This window comes from Trichosurus vulpecula, chromosome 4, assembly GCF_011100635.1.
Source record: "Trichosurus vulpecula isolate mTriVul1 chromosome 4, mTriVul1.pri, whole genome shotgun sequence".
Lineage (NCBI taxonomy): Eukaryota > Metazoa > Chordata > Mammalia > Diprotodontia > Phalangeridae > Trichosurus > Trichosurus vulpecula.
The window spans coordinates 165,554,999-165,581,172 of NC_050576.1; the positions used below are offsets into that span (position 1 = coordinate 165,554,999).

At 39.1% G+C, this 26,174-nt stretch overlaps 1 protein-coding gene across 4 annotated transcripts in view; it reads left to right on the top strand.

Annotated features, from left to right (window-relative positions):
• ACACA (acetyl-CoA carboxylase alpha) overlaps positions 1 to 26,174 on the top strand; it is a 251,831-nt gene that overhangs the window by 48,103 nt on the left and 177,554 nt on the right. For all 4 annotated transcript variants that reach the window (XM_036753329.1, XM_036753327.1, XM_036753328.1 and 1 more), the window contains 11 exons: positions 2,965 to 3,097; positions 4,605 to 4,743; positions 9,907 to 10,016; positions 14,486 to 14,567; positions 16,083 to 16,181; positions 17,462 to 17,568; positions 19,558 to 19,668; positions 20,373 to 20,582; positions 21,793 to 21,963; positions 24,087 to 24,248; positions 24,481 to 24,644. In XM_036753329.1, coding sequence (XP_036609224.1) covers positions 2,965 to 3,097; positions 4,605 to 4,743; positions 9,907 to 10,016; positions 14,486 to 14,567; positions 16,083 to 16,181; positions 17,462 to 17,568; positions 19,558 to 19,668; positions 20,373 to 20,582; positions 21,793 to 21,963; positions 24,087 to 24,248; positions 24,481 to 24,644 — 1,488 coding nt within the window. The remainder of the gene's footprint in view (positions 1 to 2,964; positions 3,098 to 4,604; positions 4,744 to 9,906; positions 10,017 to 14,485; positions 14,568 to 16,082; positions 16,182 to 17,461; positions 17,569 to 19,557; positions 19,669 to 20,372; positions 20,583 to 21,792; positions 21,964 to 24,086; positions 24,249 to 24,480; positions 24,645 to 26,174) is intronic.

Sequence of the window (26,174 nt, forward strand, 5' to 3'; positions counted from 1 at the left end):
GGGGGGTTGGGGGCCTGGGGAGGGGTAGGTAGAGTACAAGGCTTAAAAATGTTAATCTACAGGTTGGAGCTAGTTGGTGAGAGGGTTTTGTATTGAGTAGGCACAGAATGCCTAGCCATTCCTGGCCAGGTTTTCAGGCATAGTGGTGGACTAGACACTGATCTCAGGCCAGCAATGGTTTTTCATTGTTATCTTCCTGAGGTGAATGCTGATCCTTGAACTCATAAGATTTTACATAGATTGAGATGTTGGTAGAAGGAAATTGTTGGGGCAGCGAATTCCTTGATAGGATAAACAGTCTTTCCTTAGTGTCATCTAGAAAATAATCTAAGTAACTGAACTGGCTCAGTGCAGACCCTGGGAGAGGAAAGTAGAGAACATTCATTCTCTCTATAGAGTATAAATATTTAATGTGGAAAGGCATTGTAGTGTAATGGAAAAAAAGATCTCTTATCCAAATCAGAAGACCTGGGTTCTGGTTTAGGCCTCTCATTAAGTGGCTCTGTGAATTTGGACAAATCTTTTTCCCCTCTCTGGGCCTCATTTTTCTTCTTTTTAAAACGAAAGGTTTGGAATATGTGTTCTCTAAAATTTCTTTTAAGTTTAATATTCTGTGATCTAAATGTCCCTGGTATGCTAGACCTTACCTTATAGACTAGGAAAAAATAGCAGTTTTATGATTATTTTTGAATTTACATATAAAAGCTTCATTCAGGGAAAGGGCTTATATTTCAAAAGGGATATAATGATACAAATACAAATTTGAAACCAGAACCAGGAGCAAGAAACAATCTTATTTAAGAACTGGCAGCAAAACAGGAAGCTACCCAGATCCTTTATGGGGTTTAGAAGCGTTGTTTTGGTTTTGGAAGGAACTTGGCATTGCAATTGGTGATAGAATAGAAAGCTGCTTTTGTTTTTTTCTCCCAGTTGTTGAATTTATAGAGTTATAGATTTAGAGCTGGGAGGGACATCAGAGGTCATCTAGTGTAACTCTCAATTTACAGGTGACTAATTGAGAGTCAGAATGAGGTTAAGGCTGTGCCTAAGGTCACACAGGTAGTAAGTAGTGGAGTCTGACTTTGAACCCATGCCCTCCCATTCTAGTAGTCTTTCCACTATACCACACTGCCTTCTGTATTTTAAAGTCATAGAATGTTAGTGCTGAAAAGGATGGTAGAAATTCTATAGGTGAACCCTCTTGTATGGTATCATATTCAGATTCTCCTGTTAGGGATCCAGTGAAACAGCTTGCTTATTGGGCTGTTTTCTTTTTAATTTGTAATTATATCTTTTTTTCAAAAAACAATCATTTTTTCTCCCTCCCACCTTCCCCCTTTCACTGGAAAATATAAAAGCAAAACTCCTATAAAAATATGCAGAGCTAAGCAAAACGAATTCTTATATGGACTGTGCCTCAAAATGTGTCTCATTCTGCATAATTAATCTATTATGTTTTCTGCTGAAGTGATAGGAAACTAGCTGATGAACTGGTGTGTAATTGACTATTGGAGCTACAAAGTATTTTCTCTAGGGTTGAGGATTAGGAAGAGGGCAGAATGAGGTACCTCCATGAGGATGCAGCCCTTGGCTTAGGGAAAGCAGCTTTCTGTCCTGTTGATTAACCTTCAGCACCATGTGGTTTTTATAATTTAGTCATGCTTATAAGAAACTATATATATGATTTTCCAAGGGTCTTAGATTTGGAAGGGACCTTAGAGGCCATCTGGTCTAACCCATACCTAAATAAGAATCTCCTCTGAAATTTAACCAATAAATGGTTATGTGATTTTTCTTAAAGACTTCAGTGAGGGGGAAATCCCGACTATCTTCCCATGTGGTCTATTCTCCCTTTTGGACAGCTCTAATGTTGATTTTTTTCCTGCTGTCAACACAAAATGTGTTAACGCATAGGTCTTGGCTTTGTCTTTGGGAATCAAGAATAAGTCGTCTTCTATATTATATCTCTTCAACTACTTGAAGTTAGATGTTGTGCCCCCTCTTCAGTCTTTTTTTCTCTAGGCTAAACATCTCCCCTTTCTTCAGTCAGTACACATACGACATTAAGCTGAGGTCCCACATTATTCTCCTTGCATTTTCTTAGGTTCTAGTTTGTCATGTGAGCTGTGTGAAAGAATTCCACCCTTGAAAGCTGGATGGAGTTCTCCCTTTCTCCCCCCACTTTTGAAGCCTCACTGTACTACTTTTCTGTTTCTGTTGCAGTGATTTTAATTTTTTCCCCCCAGTAATACCTTAGGCTGTTGTGTAAATTTTATACCCTCCTCCCCCTAGTTCACCTTTGATACCTTCTGTACAGGTTTCCTTGCTTTTCTTCTCACATCCAGACTTAATGCAAATCTCAAACTATTATCATGTCCCTTTCCCCAACAAAAACAAAAAACCCCTGGGAACTGGTCCCTGTTCCTAGACCTTCAACCTACAGCTAACGTGCCTAAAATATTACAAAGAAGTAGTTGTGGAATATGGAGGAGTAGGAATAATAACAGATGTGGCTGTTAGGAGACCCGGTTTCTCACGCTTTCACTAATTTAGATGCATGATTTGGTGAACTTCTCTTAATTTATTTTAGCTTCATTTTTCTTGTCTCTCAAATGAAGGCGTTGGATTAGATGATTTCTAACATCTTTTTCAGTTCTGAACTTTAACTGATTGTATTTTCATTACCTCTCCATTTGATTCCTATACACAGATTTGTCTGTTTTCTTACAATAGTTTTTCTATAGAGACTCTATGTGAACCATGGCGGATTCCTTGGTGTTGAAAACAAATGTTTTATATTTTTGAGAGGAAATTTTCTTGTTTCTAAGAGGTGCTAATCTGAACTGTGAACTTGCAATGTGTCTGATGAGGAAGGATCCTGTAGGGAAGAACAGGTCCACCAGGGAAATAGTCTGGATGATAAAATCGTTTACATAGATTGTTATGGTTTCTCTCGTCTTGTAGGTCCAGCATGTCCGGCCTACACCTGGTAAAGCAAGGCCGAGACCGAAAGAAGATAGACTCCCAGAGAGATTTCACTGTTGCTTCTCCAGCAGAGTTTGTTACTCGTTTTGGGGGAAATAAAGTGATTGAGAAGGTAAGTTGTAATGGTTCCTGTGAATACTGTTGACTTTAGCTTTTTTTCTCCTAAATGAATGAGATTTAGAATGCTATTGTCCAGGACCTGGTAAATTCTGGAAATGCTTATAATGTCAGGGATTTTCTGAGCTATTATGTGACTCTCTGGGATTTACACATCTTTACCATAGTATCCTATTTGATAATTACTCCATTTTTAGGAGTGAATATCTACCTTTGAATACTTTGCTTCAATTAATAAAAGATGAAGAGGTGAGCATGTTATTTCTTTTAGAACGATCTTACGGTTTCACAGGGATGGGCATGTTCAGGGGTCTGAAGGATAAGTTGAACAGGGCTGTAGCCCACGGGTGCTCCCCATCGCTGTATAGTTTGGGTGTGGAGCTAAGTCTTCCAGATTCTCTTTCTAAAAAAATATTGGTGAAAGCAGCACAAGTAGTAGAAAGCACAGAAGATTTGAGTCTATTCTCACTACTCCCTACTGTGGTTTATAAGTCTCCCTCTAGCTAAATAGGAAGTTTGGCATATATCTTACATGTGATAAAGGCATTTAGACATATTTCAGAAATGTAGTAAGAATAATTTATTGCTGCCTTTATATAGGCCATATCAGAGAGAGCTTGAAGAATGCTCCAGTGAGATAACTTATAGACACAAGAAGTAGCTTACAGGTGCTCAGAGGAGTAAAGCAGGGTATTCTATTACTCAGTCCTAATTATCCTCCTGAAGGGCTTTTATCCTGTTATCCAGTTGTCCTGCTGCTCTCTTCATAAACACATAGGACCTGATTTCTAGGGGAGAGGTTAGGAGGTAAAAGACTTACACTTAAAGAAAAGTCTGTCTCTTCATGTTGTACATTCAGGTACTGTGTTCCTGGTGCTTCTTTCCCCTGAGGCACACTCCACATTCTGGGGGGCTGAATTCATCATCTTAAAGAGAGTTGCTGGTTGTTGGTAGAATGTAGGTAACAGTGTGCCTTTGCCATCAGAAAACGTCATATAACACTTCTTTGAGATTATCTCTAATTTATCCTGTTAATATCTAGTTTGTTTATACCTCGTATCTTGCTTCCTCTCATAAGACTGTGAGTTTCTTGAGGGCAGGGATTGTTTTTGCCTTTTTTTGTAACCCCAGAATTTAGCACAATACCTGGCACATAGGAAGGGCTTGATAAATGCTTGAATCTCTATAAGGTTAGGACTTTTTTCTTTAGAAAAACCATTGGTAGAAGAACTACAACACCTATTTATCCCTCCAGAAAATTAAGGGAGAGGGATTTAGTTTTACTTGGGAAACATTACAATACCTACTTGACTAACATTTTTAAATGACATCTGCCGGGTCATGTGGGAGATGGCTTCTAAGCTGACTGACTGATGAGTGATAAGAATTTCTGGTTGTAAACTTGGTTTTCTCAGAGAAGGACAGATGCATGTGGATTTTTTCCCTTATTTTCTTTTCCATCATTGACTTCATTTCTGCTTTCATTCCTTCACTTTTCTCAGGTTCTTATTGCTAATAATGGTATTGCTGCAGTGAAATGCATGAGATCTATCCGTAGGTGGTCTTATGAGATGTTTCGAAATGAACGTGCAATCCGATTTGTTGTCATGGTTACACCTGAAGATCTTAAAGCGAATGCAGGTGAGTTACGTAAGAATTATTTGAACTAGCACCATTTTAGAGCATGGAGCATTGCTATATTTTGGCCATAAGTAGGTGAAAGGCTAGCTAACTTAAGAAGTTCCCCTTGAAACTATTGGGAACACTGATTTTTATTCCTCTGTCCTTTTTGGGAGGATTTGGACCTGTGATTTTATCAGTGGGGAAACTTCCTACAGTGGTGCTTGCTTGCCCGTGGTGACATAGCATATGTGTGTGTGTGTGTGTGTGTGTGTGTGTGTGTATGTGTATGTGTGTGTCTGGGACTTGAACCCAGGTATTTGAATCAGATAGAAATCTGGGAGTGGTTGTACTTTGAAATGAGATATTGTTCACTCCTACAGGCCTTTAATTTTAAACATTAACCAATTTGTCCTACCTCAGATTCCTGTGTTTGAAGTATAAGTAGGTAGAAGTTTACCCAGAGGTTTAATTTGGGCTTTAAGCTCTTTTCCCATTCCAGTGATAAGTATTTGCTTTGTAGCCCACTCAGGTGTTTCTGCTTTTTGCTCCTCACCCAGTGCCAGGACATAGGAGGTGGTTAGCAAATGCTGATGTGTAATTCTGGAGCTTTTTGGGAGGAAAGCTGTCTGGGGTGTCTGAAAGTTTGTGCTGAGGCTTTGTTAGATTTTTTTCAGAAACTGGGGATTGGAATTCCCTTTAGTTCTCACAGCTATCTTCTACCACTAGCTGTCTCTGGGCCCTGAGGGAATTCAACATTGGGGTATTTTTGTTTACCTCTGTTTCCAGCTGTTTTCCTAATGATTTACCTTTCCTTCTCTGAATATCCATCACAGGATTGTGGATCATAGGATCATAGATTTAGAGGTGGAAGATGCCTTAGAGATTGTTTGGTCCAAGCTCTGATTTTATAGCTGAATTGAAGACTTTTTCTATACTCGGGATGTATGACCTAGTCCTCATCTTTCTTCCATTCAGTACTTTGTGTCTCTTAGACTTTTTTAAGGTAGGGTACATGTGGACAAGTTTGGCTTGAATATCTAACCCTTCCAGCATGCTTTGACCTAGGCTACTATTACTGTATTTAAACAGGAAAGAAAGTCAAGGATTTTCCTCAGGAATGGCAGCGGGGGCTTGACTATGTTCTAGTGTGTGAGGAGGGAAAGGGTGTTTAGATTAGAAAGTAGTTTTAATTGACACGTTGTTCCCCACTTAGACTTGACTCTTTTTAATGACCTTCTGTACCTATGTTCCATGAGTGCCAATAAAACAGTTGGGGGTAGAAAGTCAGCAGTATACCGAAGGAGAGTCTCTGTGTTAGCCTCATCCATGTTGTGCCCCTGAGACATTTCTTTCACTAATGACCAAAGAAATCTATTCTGGAAAAAGGAAATAATTCAACATTTGCTTCAAGAATGATTTATTTCCCTTTTGAGGGAAGTTTGCGCGTTTTCGGAGACATTTATAAGACATCTAGCAATGCTTCTTGAGGGAAGTTTGTGAGTCCTCTCTAGGGTAGGGTTTTCTAGTCTGGAGGTGCCATTGGGTACAACTTCTATGGGAGTTATAAGGACAGAGATTAAATTAGAATGATAGTGATAGGGGATGGGACATCAGCTTTGTCTGCCTTCAAGCCCTAACCTCCTTTTCCTCCTTTAAGGTCTGCTGCAGCCTTAGTAGTGGAGAAACTTGAATTGTAAAGCCCCAGATAGCCATTTGGTAGTGGCAGTGATACCTGCTAGATGAACTGTAGGCTTTGGGTGTATGTTCACATAGGTCATCTACTAATCAAGTCTGCACACATGTATACACAATATACATATATGTGTACATATACATACATATGTACAGAGAGAGAGAGAGAGGAATTCATTATTTATTTAAACCTGTTTCTTTTCCAAACTTTGCTATTTCTGTTACGAGTGTCACCATCCTTCCAGTCCCCTGGATTCACAGCATCAAAATCAACCTTAATTGTATGTCCCTCATGTTCTACATCTGGTCACTTACCAAATCTTGTTGACCGTGCCTCCACAATCTGTCTCACCTTCATCTCCTTTCCATTCCCATAGCTACCATTCTTATCCTAGTTTCAGGCCTATGTATAGTTAAACAAAAGAAATTTCCATATTGACCATGCTCAAAAAATATATGTCTCAATTTACATCCCAAGGCCATCACCACTCTGTCAGGAGGTGGGTAGGTAACATGCTTCATCGTGAGTCCTTTGGCATCATGGTTGGTTATTGTATTGATCAAAATTTTAATTAATTCTTCCCAAGTAGTTTGTACTTGGAGTGTTGTTGTTATTGTATACATTGTTCTCCTGTTTCTCTTTATCAATTCATGCAAGTCTTTCCGTGTTTCTTTGAAATCATTCCTTCTTCGTTTCTTTAAGCACAGTAGTTATTTTGTCACATTCATATACAGTTTGCTCAGTCATTCCCCAATTATGCTAAGATACTCTTCCTAAAGCAAAGGTCTGACCATGTTACTCTCCTGCTTAAAAGGCTTCATTGGCTCCATTGGCTCTAGGTTAAAATGAGAACCTCACTGCTTGGCATTTAAAGTCCTTCACAGTCTAGCTCCAGATTACCTGTTATAGTCTAATCAAACTAGCCAACTTGCCATTCCCTGAATTTGACATCCAATTTCCCTTCTCCATGCCTTTGAACAAGATATCCTCTCCTACCTGGAATGCATTACTTCCTCACCTCCTCCTCTTACTATTTTTTTATAATTTCCTTCAAAGCTCACGTCGTGAGAAACCTTCCCTGATACTCATAATTGTCAGAAAGCAACTTTAATTTAACATTAATCCAAGCCATTTCTAGCTTGGATATAGACTAGACTGTGAGCTCCTTGAGAGCAGGGACTATTTTTTTGTCTTTATATCCTTAGCACTTTGTACAGGGCTTGGCACATAGTAGATGCTTAATAAACCCTTGGCGATCGACTGGGGGGGGTGGTGGTGGTTCAAACTGGGTGGTCTCCCATTTCCTCCACTATGATTCTGGCCTAAGACAATTTCAGGTAACATTTATAGGAGTCTTGAATGAAGAAAAGATATTTTGAAGCATAGCCTGTATTTTATTAATTTAATTTAATTTAAATTAAGTATGAAAATACTTAGTAAATGCTTATTGAAGAGAATTAAATTGACCTCACACTAGATTTCTTTAGAAATTTATAAAATATTTAGTTACGTTTTTTTAAACACTTGTGTGTAGACACCACAATTCACACTAAAAATGGATATCTTCATACAAGATACCCATAGCAGCTCACTACACTCCCTTCTATTCTCTGTTAACTTTGTTACTGTATTTGCACCTATATTCATTTTTTTTGTAGACAGTGTAACTCTTTCCCCAGATCTACTTTGATTGCTTTGCATTATTTCGTAAAATATTTTTAAATTTATATTCCTCATGTGTCATTTTTAATGGTAGTATAGTCAATTATATCATGTGCTCCAGTACCTTCATGCCTCAATCTGTGATATTATTCATGCAGTTCTTCCCCTCTTGGTCCGTAACAAAACTATCTTCAGTCATTCACACACTGTTGAATATTCAGGTTGTTTCCAGTTGTTTGTAATTGAAAACAATGCTGCTATAGATACTTTTGAACAGTTAAGTTTTTTTTTTAACTTTTTTGTACTTTTTAGGGTCTATTCCCCAAAATTGGTATGAGTTCAAGGAGTATGATTATTTTTGTGACTTTTGTTGGTTATTGCTTGTAGTACTCCAAAAATATTTCAATAATCTGCAGTTATACTCCTATAATGTTTGTGTATCTGCCCACAGTCCTGCTAGTGTCAAATTTTGTCACTTTCTGATTTTACATGTGAAGTACTTGCCTCCTGTTGAAAGAATAAGCAAACAATTTTAATCAATAAATATATAAAACTCCTTAATTCCAAATTGTGGCTACTTATGGTAGAAATAGGGAAGTAAAATGAGAAAGGGAGACTAAGAGGGAGGGAGGAAGATAAAGCGAAAATAAGAACAGATGGAAAGAATTCATTCTCTCTGCATGACTTGGCCCCCTCTTCTTTCAGATCTTTGTGTGCTTTTTCTCTCTCCTTCCTGGTAATACCCATCATCTTTAACTGAATACCCTAAATTTGTCCTAGTTCAGGCCCCCGTGATTCCTTTCCTAGAAAGCTATATTCCCCATTTTTCTGAAGCTAGTTAACATTCACTTCTTATTCAGCTCCTGATTTCTAATAACTCTTACTTATCCCCTCTAGAGAACTTGCCATTTCTGTTTGGTTTTTCCCTATTCTTCAAGAGTCTTATCTAAGTGAGATTCTAATGTGAAGATATACGATACTGAGATCTTACTCTAACTAATGCTGAAACTCTCGGATGTAGATGTACTTATATTTCATAGTTGTCACTATTAAGCTGACTGACATAATCCTGTTTTTGTTCAGTCATGTTTGACTGTGACCCATGGACCATGGCATGCCAGTGCTATGGCAGAGGTCCTGGAGTGGTTTGCCTTTTCCTTCTCCAGTGGGTTAAGGCAAACAGAGGTTAAGTGAATTGCTCAGGGTCACACAGCTAGTAAGTGAGACTAAATATGAACTAAAGTCTTCCTGACACCAGGTCCAGTGTTCTGTCCACTGAGCCATCTAGCTGCTCCTTCAGATAAGTAAATGATAGGGGTGTAGGGATACGGAAAGAGACTAGACCTGTGATTTCATTAGCACAGGAAATTCCGTGATAACGAAACTCCTTGTAGCAAAATAGCATCTCTTCACTAACTTATAGTCTCAGAGCACTGAGAGGTTATTTGCCCAACATTATACTTATATTTGATAGTTGTCACTATTAAGCCGACTGACATAATCTTGTTGTTGTTCAGTCATGTTGACTCTTTGTGTCAGAGGCAGCACTTGAACTTCCAAGGTCAGCTGTGTCTGCCGTGCCATGTTGAGAATTCTCAGAGGTTGCACAATGAAAGTGCTTTGAGAACATAGGATGCTCTTGGGCATCTAAACAGTGAAGAAAATAAGTGAGAGAAGGTTGAGCTTCACTTAGAAAGGATCCTGTTTTGGTGGCTTTGCTGTGTGGTGGTGTGATCTCTGTTCATTACTCTGGCTTTTTTGCAGTATTTTTATACTTCTTAGTGAAAGCAGATACATGCTGTATCTTATTTTGCTTCTGTTTTCAGAGTATATTAAGATGGCAGATCACTATGTCCCAGTGCCTGGAGGACCAAACAACAACAACTATGCAAATGTGGAACTAATTCTTGATATTGCTAAAAGGATCCCAGTACAAGTAAGAGATGTTAATGTCCTTTTGAATCTGAGTTAATCCACCTGGTCTTTCTCTTTGGATGATAGATATTGGACATGAGGGTCACAAGGGAAGCGCAAAGACAGGAATTGGTTTCATTGATTGTTATCAAAACGATCTTGGGTGATAGGAGGTCCTGAATTCTATTGCTCTGCTGTTATAGGTAGTAATTAAGGAATAAGGGAAAAGGGACAATGTCTCTAGGAGTGAGATGAGTCAAAATGAGATCAGTATGCAAAGAAACATAAAGGGTCTGTAAAGGATTTTGACAGTCTCTCTCATCTGTCTCCTGCCTTTAGGTAATAGCAAACTTATGTCACCCCAGGGAGGTGAGTAAACTTTCTAAAGGGAAGTTTTTAAGGGTTCTAGGACTTTTGAGCCAGGAGCAACTTCAGGGGCTCCCTAGTATAAGCACTTCAGGGGCAGCTATGTGGCCCAGTGCGTAGAGCACTGGAGTCAGGAGGATCTGAGTTCAGATCAGACCTCAGACACTTGACATCTGGCTGTGTGACCTTGGGCAAGTCAGTTAACCACAATCCTCCTGCCTTTCACCCTCCAAAAAAAAAAAACCACTGCAAAGAATGTTGGTTGCCCTTTGTTCTCGAAGAGAACTGAAATGATGTCACTGTGTTGGAGTCAAGGGGAAATTGATTGTTCATAAAGCTTGTTGCTAACGTATAACACCCTCAGTAATAATAATAGTAGCCAGTATTTGTAGCGTACTTGGTAGTTTGCTATACATACATTATTTCATGGGAGCCTCACAGCAATGTTGAGATGCAGGGTACTGCAGGTATCAATGTCCCCATTTTATTGGTGAGGACACTGAGGCTCACAGTGGTTTTGTCGCTTGTCCATGGTCACATTGCTAGTAAGTATCAGAGGTTGGATTTGAACTCTGATCTTTCTTTCTCCAAGTCCAACATTCTGTCTGCTCTGCTTTGAGCCTCTAATAATCATGTAGTTACTACTTGGAGATATCTTGTAAAAGGTACCTGAACTCACTGCTGAGGAGCGGGCTGAGTGGTGGCGGGTGGGCTATAATTTAGGGTCAAGCTCTAGCGAAGTAGGCTGTTGAAGCATATTCTACAGAATTAATTGCCATTAGAGGATTTATATTAAAACCTAAGCTGATGGTAATAGTTACAGCCTTTTAAGGTTTGCAGATCCCTTTACATAATAGTATGTTTAGTGTAACCCTGGTTTCTCACAATCCTATAATAGCCATGTGAGAGGGAACATGGTGTTGAGAGGTAGCCTTGGAATCAGGGCATATGTGTCACTTCATTTCTTCAGGAAGCACTGCAAGAAGAGTGGTCAAGCAGGCTCCCCTCTGCAGGGGTAGAGGAAGGTCTGGCTTGGAGTTTTCTACACCAGTGGGATCATAGGCACGCTACAAAACTAGAAACAAAGACACAGATAAAGGTGGAGTTAAATGGGCACAGTGTCTGTGAAAGACCTTTCTTGAAAGATCTCATGTAGGACCTAGTTGAAAAGGTAGGAAATAAATTTTCTTCAAAATAGCAAGGGTAGGAGAGGATTCTGGGAAAATGGCTGAGTAGGTCAGAAAATTGCAAGCTCTCAATATTTTCCCCCACAAAGGAGATGAAATAGTGCCTCAGGACGAATATTGAGCAGTAAAAATAAATAAGAGTAGGGGCAGAACAGGGGTCCTTCTAGGACAATCAAAGAAGATTGGAAGAAAAGTCCCAGGAAAAGGTTTGGTTCCTATGAAGAGTAAACACCTTCAGGCTAGGTCCTAGGTCCGCTTAAACAACAAGAGGCAAGCCCTGGGGTTAGCAGGGTTGGGAGGCTGCCTTGGCCTCAGGAACTGTCACCCCTGAGACAGTGAGAAGTGTTGGGTGTCTTAGCCATGGAAGATGGAGGGAACTTCTGCTGACAAGAAACACCAGACTCAGCTGTGCTTCGGAGATGTGGCGAGGGGCGGGGGGGTGGGAGGTGGAGGGGGTGGAGTGAAGTGAAGTGAGAAGGAACCAGTATTAGCCTAGTGAGTGTAGAAGCAGTAGGGTGGGGTTGCCATTGGCTGTGGGCACTTATAGGAGGCTGGAGGTTTTGGTTCCGGTTCCAGGCCAGAGGGGAGAAGTGAAGAAGGATCTGAGGCCAGAGGCACAATCCCCCATTCGCCAGGACTAGAGGTGTTATAAAAACTAAGGTACTACAAATAAAAAAAATACAAAGGCAAAAGAGAAAGAATCCAACCATAGGGAGTTACTATGAAGACTGGGGTTCATCTTTCAGAGGAAGATACTGAAGTAAAGAAACCCTCTTCTACCCCAAAGAGTAATGTCAGATGGCCACCTGCTCAAAAAGAATTCATAGACAAACTTAAAAAAGACTTTAAAAATCAAATGAGAGAGATTGAGGAAGAACTAAAAAAAAAAAGCCAATTAAAGAAAAACAAGATTATGAGAAGAATGTCAACCAATTAGAAAAGGAGATCCAGAATCTTAAGGAAGAGCATGACTCCTTGAAAATCAGAATTGGGCAAGGGGAAGCCAGAGAAGTTATAAGAGATCAAGAAATAATAAAAAAAATATAAAGAATGAAAAAAATAGAAGAGAATGTGAAACATAAGAAAAACAACTGATCTGGAGAACAGATCAAGAAGAGAAATCATAAGAATAATTGGACTGCCTGAAAGCTATGATCAAAAAAAAAGAATCTTGATAGAATAATACAAGAAATAATTAAAGAAAATTGTCCTGAAGCATTAGAATAAGAGGGGAAAGTAGAAATAGAAGAAATCTACTGGTCACCACCTGAAAGAGATCCTATGAGGGAAACCCATAGGAATATTATAGTCTGAAACCCCCAGCTCAAGGATAAAATATTACAAGCAACAAGAAAAAAAATTAAATATGGTGGTGCCACAATTAGAATCATACAAGACCTAGCAGTGGGTGACACTAAGAGACCACAAATTTTGGAACACTATATATCAAAGAGCAAAAGAACTGGGGTTCTGGCTGAAAATATAATGCCCAGCAAAATTAAGCATAATCCTGAGTGAAAAAAAAATGGACAGTTAATGAACTATCAGCCTTTCAGGACTTTGTTAAAAAAAAAAAAAACAAAATCACACATGAACTTAATAGAATATTTGCATACAAGAGTCAAGAGAAATACAAGGTACATACCAAAGACTAATTTTAAGGGACTCGATAAGGACAGACTGTTTACTTTTTATATATGTAGAATGTAAAGCATATGACCAAGGTTGTTATTAGTAATTGGGTAGTGTATAAGAAAGATTGGGTTAGACCTGAGTATGATATGACTTTAAAAAGTAAACCCATTAGGAACAGCTAAAAAGAGTAATTAATTATTTTATACAAATGAGATGTGAGAGGAAGAACCCACACAGAGGAATTAGTTGGGGAAGAAAGGCTGTTAGTTCTGGAAACCTACTTTCATTGGGAATGGGTTCCGGAGGGAATAATACATATATATCTAGAAAAGTATAGAAGTCTTATAAATTCAGAAAGAAATAAAATGCAAAGGGGATAGGGAGAGGGGAGAGGATAAGGGGGATCTTTAGAGGGGCGGGTGAGGGAATAGGTTAAAGGTGGGGCATAGAAGGGTGTTTAGATTTATGAGAATGGGGGGATAAGGGAAGGATCCTCGGAGGGGGTGTAGGTTAAGGCAGGGCAAGGTAGCGGGTAGAAGTAGAGTAGAGGAATTAGGTGGGATAGGAAGTAAGAGATACACACAGACATAAAAATAAATATCAGAAGTAAAATCTATTAGGGAAAGTGTATGTCTATGTATGCATTTATGTATGTATGTATGTATGTATGTACATATGTATCTGTATATCTATAACTATATATAAATATATCCATGCTTAATTGTAGCCTTTGGGGGGGGTGGAGGAAAGGGGAAAAAGAACAAAGTAAAAAGTGCACCGCAGAGGACAAAAGAAAACTAACAAGGAAGCAAAAAAAAGATGAACAGTTCTGAACACAATGTGCAGCATTTATTATATAGGCTTTCTTGAAATTGAAATTTATTACTATATATTTTGAATCTTCTCTTACGTTCTGCTGTGCACATGATGTGCTTTTTTCCCTTTTCTTATTTTGTATTTATTTCAATATTTAAGTTTAAAAAATGTCTCTTTTTCTTATTGTGTATTTAAGTTTCCGTAATTAATAAAAACCGAAGTAGCAAGGGTAACTAGAGTTTTAATGCTCAGTATATTATGGTAATCTCTTCCAAGGTTTTGCTACAACGAACTGCTTATTTCTTTTCCTCCAGAAGATTGTGGGGAGTTGGACACAGAGATTCAATTCAGCTTTTGCTCATGTCCAACTGCTGCTGTGGTCTGTTTTACCATATGCCTTCAGGCCAGCCATTAATAGAGAGCAAGACAGTGTAAGCACATTTTTAGGGTTACTGTAAAGAATGAATTCTACTTTGTTTCTCTGCAGGCAGTGTGGGCTGGATGGGGCCATGCTTCTGAAAACCCCAAGCTTCCTGAACTACTCTTAAAGAATGGCATTGCCTTTATGGGTAAGTGCGCTTTTGTCCTACTTTGCTTTCTGTTCCATTTTTTCAGGTTCCCTCAATTCGTGCTCCATAGATGTAATTGTTTTCCACCTTCATTCTCTCCTGTGCTTCTTCTCTGAGACCTTCCTACTAATTACTTTCCTTTGATATGTATATCTCACCTCAGTCCTTGTTTTTATCTTCAAGCCCAGTGTTCCTTATGGGAGCTAAGTTTGATGCTCTAGGTGTCTTTGGTTGACCTTGGGAAGGGCTGGCTAGAGAGGAATATTGCTGACCCTAAGTCTTGTGTTGTGGGTTCTTTGACTCTGCCATTCACCATGGGAAAAATGTGAGATCAGGCTTGCTTTAAGTGGAGATGGCAGTTGAACATTCGTTGTTCTTGAAGAGGACCATGACATCAGGGAGGTGATGCCATGACTTCCAGGTGAATTGGATTTAAGTGAGGCAAGGCTGTGCAAAGTCACTAGCCTCAGTTTCTCCTCAAGAACCATGTGGGTCCATTGGCAAGATAAAGATCAGGACAACTGGAGATGGTCCCAGATTAACTGAACAAATTGAACAACAATAACAAAAACGTTGAACGTGTAGGATACCGTAGAGATCCATCAGTCAGTGAAGAAGATAAAAACTCCCTTCACTGATTTCTTTTCCCTTTTATGTGTTATCTTGCCCTACTAGAATGTAAGCTCATGGGCAGAAACTGTCTCTCTTATTCTCTTTTTAGGAAAAAATATTTCTATTGGGGGCAGCTATGTGGCCCAGTGAGTAGAGCACCAGCCCTGGAGTCAGGAGGACCTGAGCTCAAATCCGGACTCAGACCTTGACAAACTTACTAGCTGTGTGACCTTGGGCAAGTCTCTTAACTCCAATTGCCCTGCCTTCCCCCCTTCAAAAAATTTTTCTATCTCCAGGGTTTAGCACAGCGCCTGGCATATAGTAAATGCTTAATAAATGCTTTTTTATTCCTTCACTCATTCATTTTTAGTTAATAAGGGTTGTCCTAGTAGAAAATAATTATCTCCTTTCTGCCTCTCTACTCTGACACAGAGAGAGAGAGGATCTAAGATTGTAAGACTCAAAAACAACCCACACTTATACACCATTTTAAGATTGACAAAACACTTTTCTCTTAACTCTTAAGTAGCTAATGAAGTAGCAGTATTCCCATTTACAGGTGAGATTATCGAGGCACAGAGAAGTGAAGTTAGTCAGAGCTGGTATTGGAACTCAGGTCTTCTTGCTTTAAGTCTCACAGTGCTTTCCACTACACCACACTGGCTGTGAAGACTATCCATATTGTGCTTTTGTAACTTTACACATTGAACCTCAGGAAGGAGAGAGGTGATCTTTGATCATGGTTGGTTTGGAAGTCATTACTTTGGGTTCCATTGAAAACTTCAGTTTTAAAATGTTCAGAGTAGTCTTCTTAGACATTTACTAATTTGGGCCTGGAAATATATAGTTAAGATGTCTTTAAGTGAGCCAGGTTTATTCTCTCCTTCATTCCTTTGTCTTCAGGCCCTCCAAGCCAGGCCATGTGGGCTCTGGGGGATAAGATCGCCTCTTCTATAGTTGCTCAAACTGCAGGTATCCCAACGCTTCCCTGGAGTGGCAGTGGTAAGATTAACTATTTGTTTGTGTCATGGGGTTCAGGGTGGTTCATTGGGGTACTAGGTGGTTAAGAAACTTAAAGCTTTGCTTTATATGTACTCATTTTGTCTGACAGTGAGTCGGTGAGTGGTGGCATGTTTCAGCATTTGTGATTGATTCTTGACTAATTCCAAGGGTCTGGAACCTAGCATGCCTAGGTGTTTTACTGTGATCTGGAGTGGCCTTGGGGCATCTCCGCTCTGCATGACCTTGGGAAAAAAGGGTTGATTCTAGATTTGCCATCTCTATTTTAAAGTGAATTGGAATGAACTGGGAGGTGTGCGAAATCTTAGACTTTGGGGCCTGCCCCAGAAGGGATCTGGACTCCTCAATAACCCTGAGACCAATTTAGTAAGGCAGGATACCATTTACCCAGCTTTTTGCCTCCCTGTGTTTTCCTTCATGTCATCTCACAATTTATTGGAGATCTGTTCTTCCTGCTTGAAGCCCCTCCACCATTCAGTGGCTCTTTATATAATAAAAGGGTCAATATGTTTCAAAAATGATTTATTCTTACAAAATCCTTTATAGAATGGCATATAAATTGTTATCATTGATAACAATATAAGCTTCCTCTTTAGTTTCGTGTTCAGGCAGATTCTGAGTGTACTTATCTAGGCTCTCTTGGGGGACTGTTATATCCTCCCCAGACCTACTGGGTCAAATAGCCAAAGTTTAAAAGAAAAGGTTGAATTTGTTCTTGTTTGAATTGAGAGGCTGTAGTACTCCCTGTGTGGCTGTCGAATACAGGAACATTCAGGGAGCATGGAATCATGGCTCTATTGAGGCCAATAAAATTGCTATTTCCATTTCCAAGGGCCCATAAAGATTGAATTATTCCCCAGAACTCTGCCCCAGGAACGGGCCTAAATTCACAAAGAGAAGGTATTTGCCTGCTGAGTTGCTGTGAGAAGGCTCCCATGCTTTTGTTTTGTGTGTTCATGTATTTTTAAAGGTGTCTTCATATCTCCTTGAGCCTTTTATGAAGTAGGAAACCAAGTTATAGACTTTTGGTGGCATTGTCCTCTGTGTTGACCTGTGTTCTTCAGCGTTATTTACTGTAATTAAAGATTGCTAACTCCAAGGACAGAACATAGTTTTAATTTCCTATAAGCTGGAACCCCCTATTGTTTTCCTTTGTACAGTACAGCATTTTAGACAAGGTCTGACAGAAAGTTGTACGAGACTAATTTGCTAGAGAGGATATCCTTTTGCAGTGACCCTATGGTTACTTTTATATATTACAGGTCTTCGTGTGGACTGGCAAGAGAATGATTTTTCAAAACGCATTTTGAATGTTCCTCAGGATCTGTATGAGAAAGGTTATGTGAAGGATGTAGATGCTGGGTTGCAGGTAGGTTGCAAACTCTAGGGAGTGGTCCATTTCACCTGTTTGGGAATAGGCTCAAGCAGCTGGAGCTTTGAGGATGCACTTACAGTGTACAAGTTGACACCAAGGTCAGACTGCTTTCTTGTAGTTGGCTGGGCAAATTTTCATCATAGTAGATTAGAGGGGAGTGGTTTCTGAGGGGTAGAGTGTAGAAATAACCTGTTGTATATGTATGCAATTAAAATTATTTTTGAAACTAATAGCTTATCTATATATAACACTATTTCCTAGATGAGTAACTCTGAATTTGGGGGAACTACTGGGCTACTACTACTTCATACCTTTCTTAGGTTTATTTCCCTTTATTTATTAACTAATTGAAGTGGCTGTGTTAGTAAGCTTACCCACGATGCTAATTTGGAATAATGTATCATTTCTCTGAAAGACATAGACTCATTTAATTTGTATGGTACTAGATCTAAGTAGAAAACTGGGTGCTTAAACCACTCTTATTTTATTTTCACGTTAGCCACGCTGTTGCTTAATAAAAGGAATTAACAGTCTCACCTCAGTTAGAAATACTGTATACTGAATTGTCTTTGTTGTCATTGGCAAAAAAGGGTCTTTCATAAGGGTGATGATCTTTCTTCTTCACACTTTAGGACTTTTTTTTTTTAAAGGATTATTCACTGATTCCCAGTTAAGTCCAGCCAGTAGCTATACAGCTCAACTTCCACTCCATCCTGGCCACCTTAGCAGGAGCAGCAGCAGGAAGCTCAGTAATAACTGTCTGCTTCTCCTTTTTCTCTCTCCCATTTACCATCTTTTTATTATTATTCCTTTGATCTACCCCCATGCTTTGACTGGTCTCTATCCTCAAAGTGTAAAGGAATGAACAGCTGATTTCTCGTGGCATTTTTAGGTTGTGTGGATATAGTATAGTCAAATATTTTGTATATGTTTAGTAAAATATAGTATAGTCAAATATTTGGAATACTTAGGAAATGCTGGGTTGGGGTGGAGTTGGAAATTAGGAAAAAGAGGGTAAGTTTAATATTTTGGTTAACTGAGCTAACTAATCATAAACCCCTTTTTAATTTCAATTCTTGTTGAAATTTTTAAAAACAATCTATAATATGAAGGAACTGCTATTTTTTTGCAGATGACTGCAGAAAAGAGAAATTTATTATGGTAGTTCCATTTCAATTGTAAATGTTAATTGTTTTTGTCAAAGAAAGTCACTTTTAGGTCACTTTTAGGATGAAATTCAAATAATAAAGAGTAGATTAAGCATCTAGTTCTCTACTTGAATCTGTTACCTTCTAGGTTAAATGTAGGTGTGAAGTTTTCCTGAAATAAATTTACTTTTGTGTCTTAAATGTAATGTATAGTTGAATCCCTTTGATACTTTAGTTCTTGAAGCAGCTGGATGGCACAGTGAATGTAGTGCTAGACCTGGAGTCAGGAAGACCTGAGTCAAATTCTGCCTCATATACTTCCTAGCTGTGTGACCCTGGGCAAGTCACTTAACCTCTGCCTGCTTTGGTTTTCTCATCTGTAAAGTGGGGATAATGATAGTACTTTCCTCCCAGGGCTGTTGTGGGGATCATATTTGCAAACCTTAAAGTGCCATATGAATGCTAGCTATTTTTTTTTGTGCTGTAAGGTGATCATGGTACATTAAAGTAGGAGTTATAGGAGTTTGGATTAAATATTGCTAGCCCCAGGGAGTTGCATGAACCTAGTCTTTGAGTAAATTCTTGATATCACCTTATTTTAGTATCTTTCTGCATCTCATCACAGTTGAATGTAGAAAAATTTCTACCTATATAAGAATTGAGATTAATTTAGGTCATGCCCATCTTTGTTATAGTAGGACACTGGATTTGACTAATAGCTTGCTGCATTTGAACAGTTTGTGTCTTTGTGAATAATTTTCCCTCTTCCCTCTTGTCACTTACACTTCCCACCTAATTCCCTCAGCCTCTCTTTTTTTCTCTTTCCTCCTTCTAGGCAGCTGAGGAAGTTGGGTATCCTGTTATGATCAAGGCCTCAGAAGGAGGAGGAGGGAAAGGAATCAGAAAAGTGAACCATGCTGATGATTTCCCTAACCTCTTCAGACAGGTAGAGTACACTTAGCTTTTTGCTTGGTTTAGTATGTTTCAAAGACATTTGTTATTAAAGACTTACATAGTTAAAAGTAACTCTAGAAATAATGTAAGGATTCATGTAAAAGATTTTGGAAAAGCATAAAGTGGTCTACCAGGGCAACTGATAGTGATAATAATAGGAAAGAGACCCACCTTTGAACTACAGGGACCAGGGCCTTGGCTTTGGTTTTGTACTGGAGAGTTCAGGATTATGTGTGGCTGTGGGACTTGGCTCATTTTCCACTTTATATTCCTCTCTTCTTAAAGTGTGCATGAATGTTTGTCTTATATTCCTTTTGATTTATTGGATATTCTATCTGAGAATACAGCCTATTAAAGATAGATAGGAAGAAAAGTTTATCATGGTAGCAAAAATGCTTTTACTAGAGAAGCAGCATGGTGTAATGGTAGAAAACATGACTTGGAAGCTGGGAAAATCTGGGTTCAAGCCTTGCCTCTGACACACGAATATGTGACTGAGTAAGTCACTTAACTTCTCAGGGCTTTAGGCACCTTTTCTAAGACCATAAATTGCAGAGAAGGTGCTGATGTGCATTGGTAGAGGGAATTTCCTCATCTGGGAGTTCCCTATACCAATGAAATCACAGGTTTTGTCCTGTCCTATTTCCCGCGGAAATGTAAGAGAGTCGAGTGTTGTTCCTTTCCTTCTCTGTTTAGGTTCAAGCTGAAGTCCCTGGCTCCCCTATCTTTGTGATGAGATTAGCTAAACAGTCTCGTCACTTGGAGGTACAGATCTTAGCAGATCAGTATGGCAATGCCATCTCCTTGTTTGGTCGTGACTGCTCTGTGCAGCGAAGACACCAGAAGATCATTGAAGAGGCTCCTGCCACTATTGCCACTCCAGTGGTGTTTGAGCATATGGAACAGGTGAGTATATTCACATGTGCAGGTGCCTATGTGTGGGTGTGTGCATGAATGAGTATATATATCCAGGAGGATATAGGAGGTGAGTAGACTGTCCCTGTGGGTAATATGCAGAGAATACCAGAAATTCATTCAGTGAATCTAGAGGTGCTTCATTCTGTATTTTCTTTTTCGAGAAGTAAAAAAATAGAGTATTAGAACTTTTTTATTCTTCTTACAATTCAGCCATCAAACAAATGCCTTTGTCTAAAAATGTACCCATACTCCATAACACTGTGTTCCTTTGGCTGGGGGAAGATAGATGAAAAGGGAGATGAACTCCAGCACTGTTTAATGTTGTTCCTTATATTTTTCAAGATATACTAAGTCTATTGCAACCTGACAGCAGATTGTGTGTCTGTTGTTCAAAGACAAGCTTAGCCAAGCATGGGATGATTATTATCTTCTTGGCCACAACATAACTTTTTGGCAAGGACATTTAGACGAGTTGTGATTTCCATTTGTGGAGGAAGTACCCACCCCAAAAGCACTTGTCTGTCTGAGTGTCACACTAGAAAGGCAGCCCTGTCTTCCAGAATAGCTACTTGAGCTGGGACCTTACAGATTAAAGTGAGTTTTATATTTGTTTCTTCACATGAATCTACTGAGAATTGGAAAACATTTACGAGTGCATCCTAGGATTTAGCTCAGTGACCACCTTTTTCAGCAGAGTTTTCTAAGCATGTTTAAGATGCATAATTTCCATTTTTTAAAAATCAAGAAAACTTCATCTCAGAAGCTCATGGAAAGCGAAATACCACAGATTGGAAAGTTTGGAAAATCTGATGTAGTAAATCAGCACTCATTCTCTTTTAGCAGATAAGTTATGTTCTTCCTTTCTCTGGATTCCAGACAAGCCAGATAAATAGTGCTTTGATGGTTGACCTATACTGTCTCTTGTGCTTTGCCCTTACATAAGAATGTGTGAGGTGTGTCAGCTTTCTGTTGTAAAAGTGTGAACAAAATAAATCATCTCTCTGCCCTCCTTTAGCTTTAGATTCTGCGTTATGGTTAGAATGGAGAAAAAAAATCTGCCCTCATATAGCTAGAAGTCTTTGAGCCCTTGTATGGCTGAAAGTATTGAGTTTTTGAGGTAGTGAGAGGCAACAGACAAGGACTGGATTTTGAATATAATAGGATTCTTGAACTTGCTCATCATGACTTTGTCCTTTAGTGTGCTGTGAAGCTTGCCAAGATGGTAGGTTATGTCAGTGCTGGGACTGTGGAGTACCTCTACAGCCAGGATGGCAGCTTCTACTTCTTGGAGCTGAATCCGAGGCTGCAGGTGGAGCATCCTTGTACGGAGATGGTGGCTGACGTCAACCTTCCAGCGGCACAACTTCAGGTGAGTCCCAGCGCTCCTGGGCTTGAGGAGTCCCCTGGGGAGGCTGGGAATGTGAGCGATAACTGAAGAACTGGCTTTACCAGTGTCTGATAGGAAGGAAGCTTCTCTTAATTAGGATCTCTTGTGGTGTTCAGTTCTGTTGTGTAATTTTGTGATTCGTGACTTGAGCTCTTTATATGTAATACTAATACATGGGTAACTTGTTTTGCTCTATAAGACAAAGAACACAGGAAAGTATTGAAATACCAGAGCTAGTCATCTAGGAATTAGATTTGTATTTCTTAGGGGTCACTCTGTAAGTCAGGTCCCCACTATGAGAAGGCATGAAAACAAAATGATTTACATTTGATTGTTTAGTAATATATGGAAAGCTCCTACTCAAAGAAAGCTCCTTATGTGTGGGACCAGCCACCCTCTGGGTATTCGGTTGATCAGCTGCCTTGGTTGCATGTCATAATGCAGAGGTAGCCTGAGTATTTTCTGGCAAGGATGACATGTATAGCACCTCTATATTCCTATGACTTGGAGAATGACTCCTAGAAAATATTTTTTAATTTAAATATTCTTTTTTATTATGAACTTAATCATCACAAAATCAAAATTTCAGTGTACAAGGAAGAACAAAAGGATTGCATACGAAACTGTGAACTTCAGTTACGCACAGTTTGTTTTAAAGGGAAATGTCTATTAAATTCGATATGATAATAATGCAATTACCCAGTTTGTGTCTTTTGAATTTGTTTTCCTCTATGTATTTTTAAGTGCTTTATTTATGTTTTTCATTGTTGTTGCATGTTATCATTACCCTCTAACTCTCCACCATCCCACTCTCAGCCATCTCTGGTAGCAAAAGTATAGTCAAGCAAAAGTGTTTAGCACATTAGTGTGTCCAGGTGTGCCTCATTCTGCCTCTCTGACTCTGTGGGTGGCATGCCTCAGGATCAGTTTTCTGAAGTTGGTTGTTGCCTTCCTCTGAGTTCTTTTGTCTTTCTAAGTTATTTTCCTTTACATTTTTGGTGCTTATTTTGTAAATTTATCTCCTGATTCTACTGTATTCCTAGCATTGCCTCTTAATTACTTATGTGTACTGGAGAAGGCCGAAACAGCTAGGAGCCAGGTGTTGTGTAACCAAACAGTAACAATAGCGTGCATTCTCAAATGGTTTTTAGAGCACTTTCCCCCCACAGCACCTCTGTGAGAAAGGTAGTAGGAGTAATATTTTCATTTTACAGCTGAGAAAACCGAGGCTCAGAAAGTAGAGACGACATGGTCATGCTTACCTTAGCTAGGAAGCTAATTATCTGGGACTCAGTTCTATATTTTCTGACTCCACGTTCTGTGTTCACATCTTTATACCTTCCTGTCCTTCAAAATGTGCTCCACAGCATCTCAAAGGGTGTAAACTTTTGTCTCCTTCACTGTGGTTTGTAGGACTGAGAGAAGTGACGGTGTCGTTATGACTTTCATGGATTTACCTGGGTCAGTTTCTGAGGACTACTCTGGTGCTTGCTGGGAGTGTTGTGTAGTCATGTGCTTTGTCTTTTGTGTTGTTTTTCCTCATTTTTAAAATATTTAACCTATTTTATAACCAAACATATGTAGAGTATATCTTCTTTTGATTCTTAAAATTGTTTCTTCATAGGTATTTTTTATATAATTATAATCTATATATTCAGTATTCCTATTTCTACCATATACATTGTTATTAGTTTGGAATAGTGTTTTGACCTCAAGAAAGAAGCAGTGATATCTCTTCAGTTCACCTTTGCAATATGTTAGTGGGAATTTGATTTACTAGAGGAACTCTGAGAGTTCACACAGTTACTCTCTGAGTTACAGAGAGGGGACTGAATACTAATTCATTTCTTTCTGCAGTACACCAGGATAAAACAGGGGCAATTATTAAATGTAGCGATGCCAAGCCTAATTTGAGTAATTTGAGTAAGTACTGATGTTCAGCATTTGTGGAATTTAAGCCCATGGAAAAGGAATAAGAATTTTATAGGAATGATCAGCGGTGGTTTCTAAGGTGGAAGAGCTGTGTGGATAGTGGGGTAACTTCTGAGTTTACAGAAAAATCCATAGTGGGTGACCTGACATATGTGTGATTTGTTCTCCTTCAGATTGCCATGGGTATTCCTCTGTACAGAATCAAGGATATCCGAATGATGTATGGAGTCTCACCCTGGGGAGATGTCCCAATTGATTTTGAAAACTCTGCTCATGTCCCCTGCCCGAGGGGTCACGTCATTGCTGCTCGGATCACTAGTGAGAATCCTGATGAGGTAACTAAAGATAGCTTACTGAAGCACAGTATTCAGATATATAAATTTTACTCTGGTGGGGAAGACATAGAAAGGTTTGGATCATTTTAAGAGAGTCCCACCTGGCCATACTTATGTGAAGACCAACTGTACAGATCTTCTTCCAGGACTGCTCCTCAGGACACCAAACTATAAGAAAATTTCTTCCTGGGAATATACTAAGATTTCTTTTATATTCACTATTTTCTAACAGGGTTTTAAGCCCAGCTCAGGAACAGTCCAGGAATTGAATTTCCGTAGCAATAAGAATGTCTGGGGCTATTTCAGTGTTGCTGCTGCTGGTGGACTTCATGAGTTTGCAGATTCTCAGTTTGGTCACTGCTTCTCCTGGGGAGAAAACCGAGAGGAAGCCATTTCGTAAGTATTCAGGTGTATTCATGAAATAAAGCATCTCTTGAGTCTTAATGCTACAAAGTTGTGGGGTCATGTCAGAACTGTCATATCTACATCAAAACCTTATTCTTTGGGTGATCTAAAGGCGATATTTACTGGTGCCGTCCTTTTGTAGCCTGAATGGTTTTCTTTCAATAAGGTATTTCATGCATATGCTAAGAGCATATGAATTTCAGCAGGTCTCTGATTTACCAGTATGAGTGAGACATCATAAAATGGGGAGATAGATGCTCATTGACGGTATTCAGCACTGTCTTGGATGATTATATCTGGGCACAAGCCCAAATGGGAAGGGATTCACTAGTCAGGCACTCACTGATAGGTCTCTTTGCTGATGAAACTGAATGCATAGCACCAACCTGCAGGTTATGGTTGGCTTTCCAAATGACTGTTCAGAAGAGGTAGGGACCTAGCAGTGTGCCAAGTTAAAACAGAAGGGATGAAGAATGCACATTTTCTAGATTATATAGCATGTAGTTGGTTGGATGTGTAGCCCATTGTTCTATGTGGTACAGTGGGTAGAGTTCTGGGCCTGAAGTCAGGAAGACTCATCTTCCTGAGTTCAAATTTGACCTCAGACATTTGCTAGCTGTGTGATTTTAGGCAGGTCATTTAACCTTGTTTGCCTCAGTTTCCTCATCTGTAAAATGAGCTGGAGAAGGAAATGGCAAACCACTCCACTAGCTTTGCCACAAAAACCCCAAGTGGAGCCATGAAGAGTTGAACATGACTGAAATGACTGAACAACAACAAATACTTCTGAACTACAGCTTAAGATTTAGGGATATTGGGCAGGCTATGCAGCTTACCTAATAAAGGCTAATAGGAGCATATTTTCTGGGAGTCTCACAAACCTAATAAAGTGAGTTGGTAGAAATGAATTAGTATTGTCAGAACAAGCCTGGGAGGTCGATACTTATTATCCCTGTTTTAGAGTTGAGAAAATTGAGGCAAATAGAAATTAAATGACTTGCCCAAAGTTAGACAACTATGCCGGATTTGAATTCAGATCATGTTTACACGAGGCCCAAGGCTCTGTCCATTGTGTTACCAGCAGCAGAAAACTACAGGTTATGAGTGGAACAGAATATTATTATGTATTAAGCAATTTTTGCTCTGGGGAATTCAGAAAAAACGTGGGAAGAATTATATGATTTGAAAGAGAGTGAAATAAATTGAATCCAAAGAAGAATGTACTTAATAATATTACTACAACAGTGTTAATGAAAAGATTACTAAAAGGAAACCAAACTTGAGTAATAAAAAACTAGTGTTTTCAGAGTATAGATAATATAACATATGTCTTCCCTCATGGCAAGAAGGCAAGTTATTACTGGGGTAGAATGTTGCATCATGCAGTCATTATATCAGGTAGTCTTCCTTTATTGTTCTTGGTTACAAGAGAGAGTTCTGTTGGGGTGGGGTTAAGGGAGCATTCATGTTCTAGAAATGACTATGATGTAAATAAAAAAGACATCAAAAATTATTTTTAAA